The sequence below is a fragment of the Labrus mixtus genome, chromosome 17 (genome assembly GCF_963584025.1).
Source record: "Labrus mixtus chromosome 17, fLabMix1.1, whole genome shotgun sequence".
Classification (NCBI taxonomy): Eukaryota; Metazoa; Chordata; class Actinopteri; order Labriformes; family Labridae; genus Labrus; species Labrus mixtus.
Genome location: NC_083628.1, coordinates 7852808 through 7872347, shown reverse-complemented (window position 1 = coordinate 7872347; position 19540 = coordinate 7852808). Strand labels below are relative to the sequence as shown.

The following is a 19540-nucleotide window of genomic DNA, read 5'->3' as shown; positions in this document are numbered from 1 at the left end:
AGCCTACATTAGGGCTATCTAATGAAAATCAATGTGTGTAGAGAAAGAGTAGTCTAGGCTAAAAACAGAGGTCAAAAACAGCTTTGAAGCACAACGAAGACGACAAAAAAAAAAAAAGATTTAAAAATATCCACAATAGTGTGGACATGGCCTCAGCGTGGATTACACTCCCCACCCGACCCCCCTCTCTGTCAAACACACAGATGTGTTTAGGGAGGTCACAACTCCTCCTTCATTTTTGTCCCTTTACTATTATTTCAAGGCTACCTCGAAAACACAGAAAAGAAAAACATAACACAGTGGAAACACCCCCACTCTGAATTTCTTAAATGATTAAGACAAACTGGCTAAAATAAAATCTTTAGTACACGAAAGACTTTAATGATGTGTTGACAGAAATACAGTTCAGTCCCAACAGCACAAAAAATCCCCAACGGCTAATAAAATCTTGTGAACTTTGAATATCAAATTTGTTTCTCCTTCTCTGCTCTCTTCACTATTTACAAACGCTTTCTAATCTTTGTATATAAATACATTTCATGACCAGGCAAAAATGACTCGCTGACACAATGAGATTCTTAATACAAAATTAAATGAGTAATCCTGTCCGCATTAGCTCTTTGTCAGAATTGCTTGGATTTCCGACTGTTTCGAGCAAGAAATTTACAAAGTCTTTATATTCTTTTACAGGTAAATAGCCACATATAATGTAATGCCTAACAATAATACTTTGAGCTAACAGCAGTTTAAGAGGGAATAAAACCAGCAGTCTTAAACATAAACAGTGAACTTCTTGTCTGGCTCTTTGATCGTGCTGTCAACAAACCCCATCAGTAGAGGCCTCTGGAGAATGTTAAATGTAGGTAGTTCAACAACAAAGTGCTTTACTTGAATTGTATTCTCTCTTTCTCTCTCTCTCTCTTGAGAAATATCCACTTTGCAGGATTCTTTTTTTATAGTTAGACTTGAATTCATTTTTGGGTGAGGAGCTCATGTCAAGAAATGGATGATTACTTTTTATTACGCTCTCTTTCTTTAAAAAAAAAATTGAGGTTTGGTTAGTCGATTTCTGTGTTTTGAGGCTTTTTTGGGGGGGAATGCAAAAAGATATGAGGAAGAAATTGGTAAATATTAAATAATGTTGTTGGATGGGTGGGGGGGGGGGGGGGGGGGCTGCATAGCTTGGAAACTATAATTTCCTTGGCGGTAAAATCGAAAATGAAATTTCTAAATTCGGACAAACCGATTAGTCTGAAATATTGGTTCCCAACATGGGGTGTGGGCCCCACTTGGAGGGGCACCAAATATCTGTTTTGATGCTCTGGTGGATATGCCATTTAACCTGCAAAATATATATATTTTTTTTATCTCAACTTTCCAGATCAGAACACTGTCAAATTGCGCTGCTCCCACAAGATGCGTTCACTGTGCTTATTTACATCCGGGTAGTAGATCGGGAATCGCGGGCCCATTAAAAAGAGAAAAAGCCAGCCTTTGGTTACAGCCCCGCAGTTTGAGCATAACATTTGACCGGCTTTAAGGCCCTTATGTTAATTCTTCCTTTTTTAAAATTCTGTTTTATCTGATTAATTAGATATTAGCATGTCCTTCAATCCCACAGAAATGAACCATCCAATACATACTTGATCAATAAAAAACACAAGTCTGATAGAAAACCAGTATTGTAGATATTTTCATAAATGTACAAGAAGGGATTTCAGGATCAATTATTTTTGCTGCAATTTCAAACATGATTCATGTAATATTGATTTTCTGATGACACAGACTTCAATCCATGTGGCATTTCCTACATGTATAGATAAATATGCTGAGCTCTGTCTCTTCCTGTAAGTTTGACTTACATCAAAGTGGAAAGCTTATCTGAAATATTAACCCCTGAAGCCAATATATATAACTATATATAATATATATCACTATATATAATATAATAAGAATAACTGTCCAAATGAAATAATCACATTCTTCATTACTCACAGACTATATAAATTCATTCTGTAGTGAAACATTACAAACAAACACCTCTTATTCACCCAGGAAACTTTTCTCTGGGAGAGGAGTATCATGACCAGCATGGCCGCTGGTGTTGGCCTCTTGTCTGAGAGGTTAATGTGAACATGTTGCTCCAGGCTCCAGACTGCTCCCTGTATGATGCCAGTTTGATGGATAGCTCTGGCCTGCTGTTGGCCTGGGAGAGATACAAGAGGAGTGGAGGGGGGCAGGCCTGGTGCACAGATGCAGCATTGCTCTGGTTGCGAACACAGAAACACACACACTAACACCCACACCCATGGAGAAGCACATACATCTAAGATCTAAGCCTATCAACACTTTGCAGGTAGTGGCGCCCCAGAGGAGTTTAAGTATTTGTGTGTGAAAGTGTGTTGTGCATGTTTGCTCAAGACTTTTTAAAAATGTTTCTTCTGGCAAGATACTATGGGAGTTTGATTGGCACACACTGGTAAAAACAAAGAAATGAATGACTCTAACCAGGTCTAAATCATTTTATACAAAGAAAAATAACTTAATAACAAACGACACCCAAAACAAGAACGCATTGGGAAAAAAAACCCAGCACAGTTAGTCACTTGCTGTGCTATCGCTACACTGCCACTGTACTGACATGTTTTTTCAAAATACAGTGTTCAGCATTCAAGCAGGAAGTTACATGACCTTGGGATATTCATTAAGACAAAGATCAGAGTTGAGGACACATTGCTGCGGCTCAGGTGGCACTTTCTCTTTACATTATTGGCCTTACATGAAAACGCAAACCCATTGGCTATCTTCTGACGACAACTTCGCCTTTGGGAGCAACAGGGAACTTTTGCGGGGCCATGCAAGTTGGCCATGTAAGACTTCCAGCCAAGACTTTATTTGAACCCCTTTTATCCATATGTCTCTTTCTATGGATTGGTTAAGGCGTCATCAATTTGTTTCCTTGCCATGCATTGCTTATGCAGAATTTGTCAACAAAGATTAGGTTGCATTTTGTTTAATAGGCCTTTCCATACTTCTATACTTTGGAGCAGAAAAGATGCTGAAGTTGAGAAGCCCCAGATATTGAGTCCTTCAAGCACAGTTTGAAGAGGACACTTTTTTAAACAGTTTTAGTAGAAGACAATATGTTTTCAATTGTCAGAAAGCATTGTATAATGCGTTCAAGGGGTTTGAATAATAAAGTAAACCATAATTGCTTTCTTAACCTGCCATTTTTAACCTTCAAGTGTGCACAGACCACAACATTTCATTAGAATATCACATTAATCAAATTGAGAAATGCAGCATAAACAGTTGACCCAGATACCACTATTTGGGAAAATGTCACTGTTAGTTCTCTTTCTTTCTGCCTGTCTATCTTTCATGAGACCAAGTTTAAATTAGTTCATTTATCTGGGATGAACAGGCATGGAAACATTTCATTTGTAACAGTAAAACCAAGTCAGAGAAAACACACATTAGCATACCTAAATACAAACTTGTGAAAGGGAAACTATCGGTTGACTTAGAAGTATCAGTCATAGAAGGCAGATAATTATTGGTTATAAGCATGGCTGAAAAAAAATCAACAGCCTTAACACAGTGATGACAATTCTTCCTTTCACTTCACAAAGTAGTTCACTGGCATGGTTGGAGTGGTTTTTGACTCCTGAAGTTTGGTTCATTTGGTCTGGACTAAGGGGAAAAAAAAGATGCATTGGACCCTTTCAATTCTGGTCAGCATTTTATTCTGACTAAAAAACCCCCAAGAGAACAGACAAGGAACCCATTCAGTGGACAGATTTAGCAAAAGTCTGCATCATCAGAATCCACATGGGGAAATAGAATTCTGATCATTGCAAACCGGCAGCCCTTTCTACTAATGTACTAATGTCAAATGGACCAGATACAGTCATGAAACCTTTGGAACATCTTATTTTTGCGTGACAGTCTGTAATGCATTACACTCAGTAAGAGTGACTAAAATTATTCTTTCTTTGAAAAACAGAAGCAGTGGTTGTTCTCTTTTACTTTGACCTCTACACTTTTCACTCTTCTCCTTTTTTTGCTACAACTTTAGATAATGCATTCTCGCCCCATGACAAATGCTCTGAAAATACTTCACTTCCAACCTCCTTCTTGTCTTGCCAGCAGCCTTTTACTCTCGACAACCTCCGCTTTTGCACTTTCCCCTTTGCCTCCCTGCCTGCCCTGCAGCCTCCCTCCTCTTTGCCCCTGATGCCCCACAACTGTGCAGCCCAGGAGGTAACATGCGAAAACATACATTGTCACACAACTTGTTGACATACAAGCTGAGTTAAAATAAAGATATTCACTTCCGTGAATCAGTGTTCATCTTTATTTTTGATACGCAGACAAATTGAAAGTTAATGTGATAAATGTGGTGGAACTTGTACAACACAAACAATGTATGTGCTAATGTTTTACGCTGATGATGCTTTGATTTATTTCAAGCAAACGTGTACTTCTAAATGGTTCATTTATCGATGTTACCCCTCTTATAATAATGAAAACACATCTTTCATATTTATATGGGAACATTTCATTTAGGGCTTAATGAAGTTAAGAGGATGCTTCTGAAATTGTACCTGACAGAAGAAAAGAAGCGATAAAGATTAAAACATGCAGACTGTTGTTATGTGTTCAATGTGTGTCTCTGTGTGGGGTTTGACCTCTTCTGGGGTTAAGACCTGCGTAAGCTGACACAACATGTGATGTCCCACCTCCACGGGTGTCCTGTTTATTTGGAGCTCCTTATGACAGATATCAGTTTCTTAACAAAGTGTGCATGTTGTTGGGTGACGTTTAGGGGTTACTCTGCCTGAGTTAGTCACTTATCTAACTTCAGTGTTTATTTTGGAGCTTAGGGGCCACTTAAGGAAGATTAGGCTTTTCAAACACTTCACGGAGATAATTTTGGTCAGTTTATTGCCAAGGACAAGTTAACCATTTCCTTTCATTACCCAAAAAGAGCAACATATTCACTTAGTTTTCATCACTGAGAGCGGGACAGTTAAGTTCTACGTTACTGCCTAAATCACACGACTTGTGAGCTTCACATTCAAAGAAGAGCAAGGTTTGGCACAAGCATCACCTTGGCAACCTAGAGTGTCTTTATTTTTCTCTTGCTTTCCCTGTCTGCAGCTATGGCACAGACAGACCCGCAATGATTCAGCGATGACTCACTTCTGTGGTAAAGCCCAACCCCAGTGTGTGCCGCTGACAGTCATTCATATATTTTTCTTTATTTGCAAGTCATAATGTAAGCAGATTAAGACTCTGTGAGACTGTTAACTTTTGTAAAGACAAACAAACTGTTAGATAGGTTGAACAAAGTATTGGACTAAATGAATATTTTGTCCTGATGACAGCACTAGATTAAAGTCAGGGTGTCACTGGTGTTCAAAAGTTCCTTGAATGTTTGCACCAAACTGAACTAACTTAATTACAATGCATTTTCCCCCCTCTGATTCATAAGTAAGCCTCTGTGGGTGCTTGAGGAGAAGTAAGTAATTATTCACAAACTTTAGGGTTCATCCTCTTGGGATTAAAGGATTTCTATGAAAGCTCATTGTAATCCACCAAGTGGTTGTTCAGAAAATACTTTCTTCAGCATGCTAACATTCACAACAACAGTGCTAACATGTAAGCATACTATAAAGGCAAATAGATTTACCATCTTACCATCTCTATTAAGTACATTAGCATTCTAATGTTACATATTTGATGTATAGTGATGAGTTTTCAGTGATATTTATGGTCTTGGTCTTGACTCGGTCTCAATCCCTAAATGTCTTGGTCTTGGCTCGGCCTCGATCCCTACATGTCTTGGTCTTGGCTCGGCCTCGATCCCTACATGTCTTGGTCTTGTCTTGGTCTCGGGTATGATTTGTTCTTGGTTAGTGTGGTCTTGACCTCTAGTTCCTCTGATAACTTCCTGCAGGCAAATAGCTTTGTTAAAGTGGCTTGGATATTTTAACTTAACCACTTATTAAAATTTAAAATTAATACAGAAATTAAGCCCTAGCAATTATAAGACTTGGGGCATTTAATGATCGAGGGGTTCAAATACATACAATAACAATCCAACCCTTGCATGACATGCCACCCTTTCTTGTATTAAATAAAGCCTGTCCAAGAAAGTTTTCTTATTTAAAAATAAAATCCTTAAGAAAAATAAAAAACGCCACACTGACGATGTTGATACCAGATTTTACAGGTGGCTGTTGATACAATATATAACAGTTATACCAGACCTTGAACATATTTAATTTTAGAAATGATACCATGGGTGTCATGGTTGCCACATGCTGCAGAGACGGCAGAATCAGTTACACATCTGTAGTGTTTTGAAGCAGCAGAGTATGAAACCAAGTATGTGGGTGGGCTTTGTGGTTTCACAGGCTGTGGGCCAAATCTTTGAACCTTCATTTGACTCGCACACGTCTTCACGGAAATATATGCAATTCTGTTTTGTGTGTATCCTCCGAACAAAACATCCTGCCCGGTTAGCATCAGTCACCTCTACATGCAACTGAGATGAACGTCTGACTGAGCTTCATGTGATACTGCCCTTATAAAAGTGATTCCCACATTGAACGTCAAGTAAATATTTTAAAATGAAATGTTGATTTTTTTTCCCCAAATAAAATTCACTCTTTCTTTGTGAGCAAGTCATGTAAATAATTACTCATACGTTTAGCTAAGAGTCTTTATAGCTTTTGATCGGATTATAAATGTTTTGATCGGATTCTAAAATACTGCATACAATGACTCATCTCTTTTGTTATATAAATTGACAGTAAACAGGGATAATTGTCCTATACAATGTCTTAAACCAAAAAGGCAACACTTCAGTGTAGATGATTTTGTCTGACAATCAATCAAAAATCTAAATGTATTTAGTTTACCATCAAATAAGACAAAGAAAAGCAACAACGTCTTGCTCATATTTCAGAAACATGACCATGGGAATGTTTATGCCAAAGCTGTCCAACCAAACCAGTAGTTGGTAATATCCTTTTTTCCTTTCAATAATTTTCAATTCATTTTCAACTTCTCTGAATGTAGCCACATTGTTTTTAATCATCACTGTCATTTGTGTTTTCCACAAGCCAGTGCCAGTGGATGTTAACACAGAGGCTTCTAACTGGAGGTTTGTGCATGCACTGCCTGACCCAGAGCAACCACACATATTTGCAGTTGGGGAACCACACAGTTTCAGATCCTGTACAATGGGTGCTGTGGTGGTGTCACAGTTCAAGAACACACTATCATCAAGTACATGTTCGAACTCAAACGCCATAAGTTTTGGTATTTCACCATCCAAGATCCATGTAAGTGATATAGACTAAATCAGAAACTGTCAAGACTTTGAAAACTGTTGGATAAACCAATCACATTGTGGTTGACGACATGTTGGCTTCCCTGAAGGCGCCACACTTAAAGTCTAAGTTTTAACAACACTTTTGAATGCAGAGAACTGCACACAATTAATTCATAAACATCAACTATTTGCGGATGCTCATTGTAATATGTCACCTTCATGGGAAGTTTTCTGACAGTTTTCACAAGAAATCTTTAAATTGGGAGCTGAAAGATCCCAGTTAAGCATTTCCTCTGAAGACTCTTTTAGTAAGAAAGAAAGACAAATGCTAAGCCTGGAGATGGGGCGCAGTAACTCCCATAAATGTTTGAGATATGCGATGCTCACCTGCTCTGAAACTGAGTTATTCCATTTTTGCCTTTTATTATTGGATTGATTCAAGGTTTGGAGAGCTAATTGAATCCTCGTTAGATGGCAGTCAATAATGTATGGCTTCAACAGTTCATTATTGATTTTCTTTTTTTCAAATGTTTGACATAATGAGACAAAACTGCACATATCTGCGGCATATTACTGTCAGTGACCTACTTTAGAGCTCTCTGTGAATTAATCTTAGACTGAAACTTACTGACAGAGTCTCAACTCTGTTAACCCCCTTATGTTACACAGTCTCTACTTTCTGGAGCATTTAGGGGCTACATATGGCCAAAGGCTTTTTTTGTGAACAAGGACCTTGCTTCTATGGACATAAAAAATACACACAATGTTTTAGAATGACATTGTATTGATTTCTTTCAAACATTTTATCTGATACACGTGACATATAAACAAGGTGGGGTCAGATAGCTCTGAAAACTGTGGACCTCAGTTTATCACAGTCACACACTGTCACGCAGTCACACTTGAAATGTAAACTATGAGGTAAGTGTTAGTTCATGAACAGACGTCCTCATTTGTTAGAGGTGTGAAAATCTGCACCTCCATCACATCAGATATACTGTGGTAGCGACCATAAAGCGATGGAAGGATTTTAAGAAACGCTTGTTGAGAAATGACACCTCTGTCTAGTAAAGTGGTTAAAGTACTTTGCTAATCGGTCTGCATGTCAGTGTAACGCAGGTGAACACTTGATCTTCTGAGGGACAACACGACCACATTGTAGAGAAGATTTGACTCAACTCTAGCTTCGGAAAATGATAATTGATTGATTAAATCGCCTCACAGTCAACATACATTTTTACTCTCTTACTAACTTACTGAATGTATCAAATCATTTTGAGCACGTGGGAGCTTAAATGTAATTTCCTGCGTAAACAATGAGAAGTGACTCTGATGGTTGTGACACATACTTCAGTCCAAGAATTCTGGTTACATACACCCGTACTAAAAAAAGAAGTATAGAAGTCATACGAGTAGCAAGGTCATATTTGGTAATAAACATGATGGAACGTCATTTGGAAATGAGGTGGTGGTTGTGTAACTTGAATGCTGAGTTTCTGCTCTTTAACTCGTACTTCCTGATAAATGAGAAAATAGATGACACGCTGACACTGATTCAGAAGTCGCCAAATACTGTCTGTCAGTGATAACTGTTGTATTTATGGTGGTATTTATTTTTAGCCTTTGAACAGTCAAAATACCTGGAATATTTTTCATTTCTCATCAAGGTGCCCCCCCCCACCCCACCCCACACATCCCCCTTCACTATTTTAGCACTGACACCACACTTTTTTTTTGCACAAAAACAGGATGTTTGCGCATATGAGCTCACACTGACACAGACTTTTCCTTCCTGCTCCCTAAGAAAATTCCACGTAAATTCAGGGTGAGCTGATGTTTGAACACAGCAGGCAGATACTCTGGAACATTCAAGTCAAGGACGTTGTTCGTGACATTGTTATATTTCAGGGCTCGAATATCTCAATATAGTCTTGAAAATATCAGGAGGTCATTTGTGAGGAGGGCCAGTAAGAGTCTACAGCTATGCTAGCTGTAATCTGTGGCTGTATACGGTAAAGCTAACATCGGCACGCTCAGTTGTTAAGAACGATAAAGCTAACACGAGGAAGTTAAGCTGTTAGAAAAGCAAATGTTTGGTTATAAAATTAAAGTCTGTTGGACAATGACTATATGTACAAAATGTCAGAGCAGAGATTCATTGTGATGTTTTGGTGATAAGAGTCCAGTTGTTGTACTTGATTTTTCAAAATAAGGCTGAAGTTACAGCATCAAAAATGCCAAACAAACTAACTGTATCAAACTTAATTTCTTAAACATTGCAGTGAATCTTTGTGTCTCTGCCAGCAGTCAGTCGAAGTCCAATCAGTGCTAATTGCTGTGACTCAGGGAGTGAGCTGATTCAAATGACTGATAGCCGAGATAGCAGAGGAGGAGGACAAAGACAAGACATATTGCTAATGAGGGAGAAGTCTGGGTTCACTTCTCGTGCTCATGAATTCCTTCCGAGCTTTAATGTCTGAAGACTTATACCCCTTGACCTCATCGCTCTTAGCGAATTAACCATCTGCTACGGTCATCTGCTTCAGCTCATGAAAAAGTCGGAAAAAAAAAAAGACAAATTCCCAAATGTCAGATGTGACAAAATGCAGGAAAAAAAAGCATCCCAGTCCTCAATGGAATACTGAGAAATCCATATCAGTTTATGTTTGACAAACCCTTCTCCCCCTAAATGTCTTTATCCTGATCCTGGCTGTAAGAAAATGCTGCTAAACGGATCTACACAAATCTAATGTGATAAAACATCATGTGAACTTCACATTGTCCCTTAGCCTTTTTCAAACAACTTGAACAGCTTCATGGTGTATCACTAGCAAGCAAAACAATTATTTGTTGTCACTACTTCCTGTATAGCAGACATTTAATATACAAAAGTATGTATCTAGAAGTCAAGAAACTCATGTGTATTTGCAAGTTAATCAATTTATAATTCATGAGGTTATTTGACAATATCCAGACTCAATCCAGACACTGCTCTGGTGCGCTCTCTGCTTAGCAGCTTAGAGCAGCCCGACTCTGAAATCTCTCCACCAATGCATGTCCACAGGTCCTGTTTGTGCATGCGTGGGATTCAGGCCTATGTGTGTGAGATTCATGTCCCTATAAATAACAGAGTGTAAACCCGAATTTCCCTCAAGGATTAATAAAGGATATCAAAAAAATAATAATAATAAACTAAGGCTAATCAATTCAATGGTTGCAGTGATGTTCATACATCAGTCATTTGTTGGTTGTTACATTCATTATTGAAACTCTGTTTTATTTTCCAATAAATTACAAGTCTAGCCTGCACAATAAGATTTTTGAGAGTAAGACCAATATTGATTTTAGATGGTTAAAACTCAACTTTACTAATGTGGCAGAAAATGTGGTAGGCTGCATAATTTACGTGGAATAGTAAAACATCTTCCTACTTGGATTTTGCGGGGATTGACTCTCTGAATGTTTTTTTAATAGGTAGCTTCATTAGAGAATATGAGAAACACTAGTCAGCCAAGTGTAGTCCAGACCACCATCTGTTATGATCCAGCGGTAAATGGATCCAATGCAGAAGTGCAAAAAAACGTAATAATAAATCCCACAATTCTTTAATGTCCACTCGAGACTGGTTTCAAAATTCCTGGAAGTAACAAACAGCCATTCAAAATAGCCAATTATTTACAGCAGAAAAAACAAAAATGTTTTCACAGCCTGCTTAGAAAAGCTGATTTTGTCTGCATAGCTTATTTCTTGAGCGACACACACTAATTTGTTGTGATTTTATGGAAGATAGGAGTTATTTATAATAAGGGGCAAGGCTGGGCTGTTGAATGGGCGGGTGCCTTGCAGCTGTTTGTCAGGAGTCATAAGGCCTCCCTCTGCCCGGCTCTTTGCCTGTTAGGACTGAAAGTTAGTTGGACATATGACAGTTGAAGGGCTTCAAAAGTCTGCTTCATAAACCAATGGGTGACATCACTGAAACTACGTCCATGTTTGTATACAGTCTATGGTAATCATGCTTGGCTATACGTGCTGCAGACAGTGCCGAGAGTATTGTGGTGTTAGATAGAACTCTACTGGACAAACTTTGTGATAACACTAGAGCCCGACCGATTAATCGACCATCCCATAATATCGGCCGATAGTAGCATATCCAGTGACTATCAGTATCGGCTACTTTTATCGCAGATATGTGCCGATTTTACTTGATTTAATGACAAGTCAAATAGTATTTTATTTGAGTTTCATTGTATTACAATAGCAGTTCACCAGCAGAGTGTGCTATATGGATTACAACAAGCAACATCACTCTCCAGAGTGTCAGGCGGAGATGCACATACATGTACAGTTACTTTCCAGTCGAGTGACCATCTTGTCTTAATAATTATTGATCTTTACCACAAGTGTTGGATAACTGTATTTGATTTACACAATAAATGTGTATATCTATATATTTATCTTAACAGATCGAAGATAGCTCTAAGAAAGATACTGGCCAATATATCGGTATCGGATTCTTTCTCTCCCTAATATCAGACCCAAGAATCAAATATCGGATAACACCGTTTCTAAACCACTATGAGAACCATTACATTGTGTTCGTTTGTGTTTATGTGAGAAAACATTTACACCGATACAGGTATATCAGTGATTAAGCTGTATTGGATCAATATTACCAAGTGACCAAAGTATCAGTGGAGCTCTAATATACAATGTACAGTGTAATAATGAATACATGTCATTTGCTATTTCCCAGTCACAGTGATGTTTTACTATGTCTGGCATGTTAGATTACATTTTTACTTCAAAAACCAACGTTTTTAATTTCACCTAACAGTAATATCAAATGGAGAAAATAAGCAAATCCTGGTATTTAGGATGCTGGAACCATTATAGCCAGGATAGATTGTTTTATTTGGACTATTATTCAAATGAAATAAGAAATCTGAAAGCCTGACAAGTCAATGGGCCCTGTGATGGACATTTTTTATATGCTGTGTCAGAACACCTTTAAAAATTGGCAATTCATCAATTAATCACAAACAAAAACTCGTTAACCAACACTGAACATAATTATAAGTTGAAGCTCTCTGTAAGTGAGTCATGCTGTTCACGTCCTTAGTAAGCTTGGTCACTCTGGTCCGACACATGCTGATTGAAGCCAGATGCCCCTTCTCCTCCGCAGTACCAAACTCAAACCACCTGTAGCCCCATCTCCATAAGGAATTTACCCGGATTAAATGCTGCCACTACAATAACCACATGTGGGCCTCCGAGGCTGACAGGGCCAGCTCCCAAAGCACAACATGGGATCTCCCAGTATGGTCTCAAAACAGATAGCTTCTACCCCTGTGTAACCCAGCTGAGGTCACAGTCAGCAACAACTCAGACTACATTACATGCCATGGTCTGAGTGTGCAGGATGAGACAAAAACAGCACACTAACTAGTTTAAGGTCATTCAACAAACAATCAGCAGAAGAGAGGAGACATCTGATTGGAGGAGCTAAACTTAGCTGGATCCAGGGAGTAAACCTGACTTCTTGAAGGTTTGCTGTGCAAGCTTCTGCTGATCCCTGTCCACATACACACACAGCCACACACACAGCCACACACAAGTTGATCTCCATCTCTAACTCAATTCTCTAATGACCAGCACAAGCCTGCGTCACATGTAAGCGTAGAAATCTGAGAATTAGAGAGACTTGCCCTGTTTACGTTGCTCTTTTGCGTCGTCTCCTGTCTTTTTTTCACTCAACTTTACCGGTACTTTCCACCATGTTTCAACTACTTGGACATGACCTAGAGAGTTAATTCAGCACTGCTGCTTTGGAGCTGAACCTGAGCCTCACCAATGGGACTGCAGAATACCAACACATATCCATATCCGTTACTAAAACAAAACCTTACTGCCTTTTAAAGCTGGTGAAAGGACACTATTCATTTCACTTTAAGCCCTCTTAAAATTAAAATCGAATAATCACAGATGAAACCCCTCAAGGTTCATTCAATGGTTTGTTTTGCCTCAGGATCTGACTCATGCTGTATTTCAAAATTTCTGCAGAAACACGACGAAATTACATTACATGACACTGCAGAAATGTTTCCATAGAGGCAGCAATGCCTATAGTATGCTTTGGAACTGGTGAGTAAACTCTCTCATGCAAGATCCAATAAGAGCCTCATACAGAAACGTGTCTGCCTGTAATATGTCTCTTTTAAGAGGCAACACCATGCTTCTAAGACCACGCTCCTGCACGTAGAAACAATTAAGTGCTCTGCGGTTTCCCTCTGTCAGAATAAATAACATCTGGGCAAAAGGAGGACGGAAAGTATTTAGGGGCAGTTTACAAGGACACTGGTGCCACCACCTCTTATTAAGCGTGCGGGCAACGTGAGTGACACACCTAATTGATGCATTTAGTCGTGAACTGCTGCCAAGCGTGTGCGCAAAGACGCGCTGGAGACCTTGACGCGGCATACATCGGCCGCTTTTCCGCCTGTCATGCATTATTTTATGGTAAAATCTCCTCAAATAAACACAATTCTCATAAGTTATTACTCACCAACAACTGCCACTGCCGTCAAAGTGAAATGCTGCCTTATACCGAGCATCCTGATGCGCGACGGATGTCCCGTGTATCGCCTCAGTTACCCAGACTTTTTTTCGTTCCCCGCTCGCTTTTGGGGATAAACAAGAGCTGCCCAGAGAAGTAAAATCGCTAAATGGCAAACGAGAGTCCACAAGGCATTTCCTGTTGACCAGCAGCATCCACAGTTATAGCTGTCTGAGGTCCCGTTTCAAAGTGACTCCACCACCCGGGTTCAGATGTGTTCCATTGCGTGCAGCCGAGTCTGCTGAGCCGAGCGGGACAGACAGAAACAGGGAGGTGGAGGAGGGAGGATGAGAGGGAGGAGGAGGAAGGCGGGAGGGAGCGTTGTAAGGAGTTCACTCATGCACAGGACCTTATATGCTACGTTTAGAGGGGGCTTGGTCTGGCGGTTCATGGGAAAATCTGAGCAGTAAAAATAACAGCAGCGATGATGTCTGTGTCTGTCAGGCATTAAACAATTAGACCAGAATAGTTATTTCGTGCAATATTCTGTTTGGAACAGCTGATTATGCACATCAGTCACTATTAATCACCCTGTGTAAACTGAGATGTTTTGTAGTAGTATTTAAGACATTTTATAATTGAATTAGGGCTGTGTTAATGGGTAAAAGTGCATCACAAATCTGATTTGTGATGGAGGAGAGTCATGTATGAAAATAGATTTTTGGCTTTATTATGTGGGAGAAGTTTTTTTCTGCAATCATTGACACAAAGAAAAGTACATGGTAAACGATAAAATTCAAAGACTCAAGAGAAACCTACTAATCAATTACTATAATAATAGTTCAGGGACAAAATGAAGAGGCATATATCAGGCAAACTTAAATGTTCTTTGTTTCACTTTATGATGAATGTTGCATCCAATGCCCCTTTAGCACTCTACTCTATGTATAAGGACTATATTTCCCAGGGGTCCACACTCCTTAAGCAGCTGTGGGTGACGTGAAAGTCGGGTTCACTGCGCTTTATGAAATAGAAGTCTAACCATCTCTGAAGCACCTGGGGGACATTTTTTAATCTGCCAGTTGAACAACCACTTTAAATCATTTCCAATGTAAGTTAAGCTTTCTACAGCTTAGCCCAGCCTATAACCTGAACTAGAGCTACTTACCTTTAAAGGTAATCACAACTTTCCAAACATAAAACATAATCAAAAGCTCAGCGTACGTCATTGCTAACAATACTGCTAGAAAGTGGGCTGAATTCTAACATCACTAGTAGCCAATCTTTCAAATAGCTTGTTCTAACGTGAAATATGTCCTGATGATTTAAACATGTAAACATGGCAACAATTAACATCAGTTGCAGCAGAAATAAAAACCTTTGTGATGCAGTTTAATTCAATAAATGGCATCTTTGATTGACACAACAAAAAAAAACAGATTTTGTCATATTAAAGAAACAAATGTGAGGGAAGGTTTGGTTTGGCTGCTTGTCTTTGAGCAGTAGCTGAATAATTAAACCATTCAGGCCCAATAATTCAGCCCCCCCCCCCCCCCCCCCCCCCAGTGACTTACATCGTTATAAGACGTACAGAGTTACAAATAGTCTGAGTAGTGGTGCCAATTCCATGGACCCACAGGTGGTGAGAAATCCCAGTAAGATTATTGTGGGATTATTAGAGGAAGGGTGGTCACAGAAAAATTGTCCAGGGAGGCCAGAGCTCACTGAATACTACCAACTGGGCTGGTATAGACATTTGCAATAATGTAAAAAAAACCAAAAAAACAGCACATTACCTGCACTTTAAAGTGATACCCTGGACTGTATTTCTACTGCCCTTTGCAATCATCACATAATTGAGCAGTAAGATGATCTGAATCTCAGCAATTTCTCACTAGTTGGTGTTATTTTGATTTATTGGGATAGCTATGAAGGGGCGCCAGTGCCCTGATCAGTTTGCGCCCTATGTGTACAGAGGCTGTAGTCCTCAAAGAGAGCGGCCCGGGTTCAAATCCCACCTGTTTCCTGCATGTCATTCCCCAATCTCTCTCTCTGCTTCTGACACTATCCACTGTCCTGTCTTTCCACTTAAGTCATAGTAGGCCAATTGACACTTTTATGGTAAAGGTTTGGTTAGCTGTAGGTGTAAAACATAAAAAAGTGTTTATGGAAAGATCACGGCTATGGTTAGATTGATGCTAGGTTTAGGGGCCTTTTGCATCCTTGGTAAAAAATAATAAACCTCTATGTTTTGTTTTGCAATAACCGTGTTTATGTATTTAAAGATAAAGTACATTATTGGTAGGAAAAAAGAAATGAACAACATTCTCCTGTGTTGAATTTCAGCGTTTGGTCGACCAATCACGACCTCAGCCGGTGAAGGAATTAGTCTCTTGACTGTGTAACATTATGAACTCCATTGCAGGGCATTGTCACTATGTTTGCTTGTAAGTATAAAACTTTTTATAGCATTTTTCTAAGAAACGTTTCATAATGTGTGAAAGAACACAGTATGCAGTTTTACCTTCAAAAAAAAAAAAAACTCATTTTTCAGCTACAGTAATCATCTTAAAACCCCTCTGGTATTAACACTTTGTCACGCTGCCAAAACCGTGACAAACACTTAGAAACCATGAAAAAACCTGCAGTTCCTTAAATTGCATACAGCACAGTAACACATATTGTCTTGGATTATTGTCTGCCTTTTGTTTTTTTCGTCGTTTGTATTTACTTTTCAGCCTTTTTAAAAAAAAAAAAAAAAATCGTTTTTCTTTACCCTGCAATTTTCTACCGTATTCGTTACATGGAGACAATCGTTGCCAGAGTATGTCACTGCACCCACACAAACACACACAGACACACATACACACCTGCATGTGTGTATCCACTTTCTTCAATCACTGAGAAACAAGCCAACAGTATACTTCTCCATTTCGGTGTGTAAATATTATGAATGTGTATATACAAAGAAGTACAAACATGAAGATCATTTTATCAGCGAGCATGCAGAATGGGCTACTTACTTTACATCCAGTATATCCTGTTGGAGCCTTCCACATAATATAATTACACTAACATAAAGACAACACGTGAAACACTTTAAACGAACAGGAAGACGTGCATGTGAATCAGAGAGGGATCTCAGGAACTCCCAGTGAATGACAGTTTACAGGAGTCCTTCCTGTCTTCAGCCCTGCAGATATCTCAGCCTGAGACTCAGGAAGACCCTGATTAGTTTCTATGTATTTCCTCACTACCGCATACCCTACCCCACCCATCTCCCTGTCCGCCTTTCCTCATCCTCTTACACACCTCGGCCCACTCACATGCTTATTTTTCTTAGTGTTAACAATGTATAGAGAGCGTATAAGTGGCCCTCCGTGTTTTCATCTTTTCTTTTTTTTTTGTTGACCTCTACATAGTTTCCTCCCCTTCCTCCATCATCCTGACATACTATATTCTCCTACTCGCCATGGCAATCTATTCTAATGTGTTTTTCTTCTTCTGTCCACTTTAAATGTCATATGCATCCAGACGTAAAGAGAGCATTTGGAGCACACAAGGCTTTCAGGATCCTTAATGAGTCAGGGCATCTTCTATCAATATTACAAATGCTCTCTTTGAACGATATCTGTAAAAACATGAATATTTTCCAATCACTGAAGCTTTTCTGAGCTGCTTTTTGTGGTGGAGGTAATGAAGACACACTGTTTATCCCAGGCCCAGTAAATCCCTTTAAGTGAAGGAAATTAGCTTTGTTCAGTTGAGTCATGTTAAAGCTAAGCAGGAGATCATCTTTGCTCAATAACAACCCTTCCCCTAGTGAAAGCTGTTTACAGTGAGCATCTCAGGAATCTGTAATGTATACAAAAGGATAGTGCTTGTGTGTAACGGTAGATGACAGCTAGCAATAAACATGTACTTTGTATGGTAATCTCTGTTGAATTCTGATCTTACACCTGGAAATTTGAAACTATTTTTAACTCATATCTATTGACAGAGAGAAACCGAGGCACTTGAGAAGTTTAGACGCAGAAGTGGGCTTGTTATTTTCAGCAAAAACATCAAGCTAAACACATCCTAGCATCAAACAGCAGAGAGAAACAGGTTCTGACTATCTGGTGAATGTTAGCAGCTTTTTTGGAGGGAAAGATTCAGGTAACTGCCTTTGGAGTTGGTGGAGACCAAAAACAGAGCTTAATAAAAGGAGAATTAATGTTCGACTTACATCTTCAGTGATATCCTCAGCAAGAGCAACGGGTGACTCTTTGAACCGACGGTCTGTTAGTAGTCTGTAGTTAAAACATTCGACACATTTACCTGTAAAACTGTAAAAAAAAAAATATATATATATAATAACCAATCTATTTACAAATCACATCAACAAATACAATCAATAAGATATTAAACACATATTGAGACTTAAATACAAAGAACTGTTTAATAAGCTGTCCAACAAATTACCATAATCATAAGTTTAACAGGTCCCAATTAACCAAGGCTATAATCAAGCTAAGCTAATTGCTAAGCTAGCATGGCAACATCCTTAGCGTGATTGCTTTCCTCCAAACACACACACAAAGTAAAAAAATATGCAAAGCACCGCTATAGGTCTAAAACTATACAAAATTACAAATTCCATACTTGGTACATCTTCTAGCCGAGTGCTAAGATGTGTGGAGAGTTATTAGTACTCAGTGAATTCCTACTTATTTAATCTGTTTGCTGCAGGTAAGAAGTAAAACCAGCCTTCAAAATAAAAGCCCCAAAAACGTATAGAAAGTAATTACAGACATCTGTTGTCAATGCGGACAACAACTTGAGCCAAAATGAAGGTTATCAATTATTTTTGTCTACGGGATAAATGTTTATACCAAAAATGTCATATTCACTTAAAAGCAAATATTTCAGTTTTTGGGGGATTTTGGTGCAACCTGCACAAAGTAGCCTATGCTGTACTCAGTCCTATTGAGAACACTATAGTGTTGATTTGGTAATCTTTAAAAATCTGTATCTTGTTTGATTAAATCCAGGTTTTCTCCTCGTCTTTAAGTGCATATTATCAAGCTTCAAAATCTCTTGATTCCATTTGTCCTCTAAATCAACGAAACCCTTTGTTAGACCTTTTCTGTCTGTCTGGTAAATGTTCATGTGCTTTCTGATCCTCAATGCCAGTTTGTGACTGGGTTTTCTGCTATACATCTAGCCTCTCTCCGGGCTCGAGCTGTAATCACCCTGATAACAACTTCAAGAGTTATTTTCTCAGACTTGGCAAAGCTTCTCCAGAGCCACTGTACTCAGAACAGTTTTCACAGGCTACAAATAATAAAACTGACTTTTAATCCTTCAAGAACCAAACTATTATTGCTTGTTGACATCTCTGTTTTGTTTGTTTCTTAGTGTAATGAACCCATTGAATGACAACTCTGCATGTTTTGGTTACAAAGCTGGTTCTGATTCTGATCATCAGTTTAGACAACCAGAACAGAGTACAACAGCTAACTCTGCTTTCTGTATTTGTCTCTACAGTCAGGAACATTATTTATCACAGGACAAAGGTGGATATCATTGCTATGTAAGGGCATGTTGCCTCTATACAGTGTCTGTGTGACTTCTGCATTTGGCCTCTGTTTTTAACCTCA

General features: G+C 38.9%; 1 protein-coding gene across 2 annotated transcripts in view; it reads right to left on the bottom strand.

Moving 5' to 3' along the window:
* Nucleotides 1–14267, bottom strand: part of itga1 (integrin, alpha 1) — a 52776-nt gene extending 38509 nt beyond the window's left edge. For both annotated transcript variants that reach the window (XM_061060822.1, XM_061060823.1), the window contains exon 1: nt 13908–14267. In XM_061060822.1, the coding sequence (XP_060916805.1) occupies nt 13908–13956 (49 nt within the window). In that variant the 5' untranslated portion in view covers nt 13957–14267. The remainder of the gene's footprint in view (nt 1–13907) is intronic.
* Nucleotides 14268–19540: the final 5273 nt, after the last annotated feature.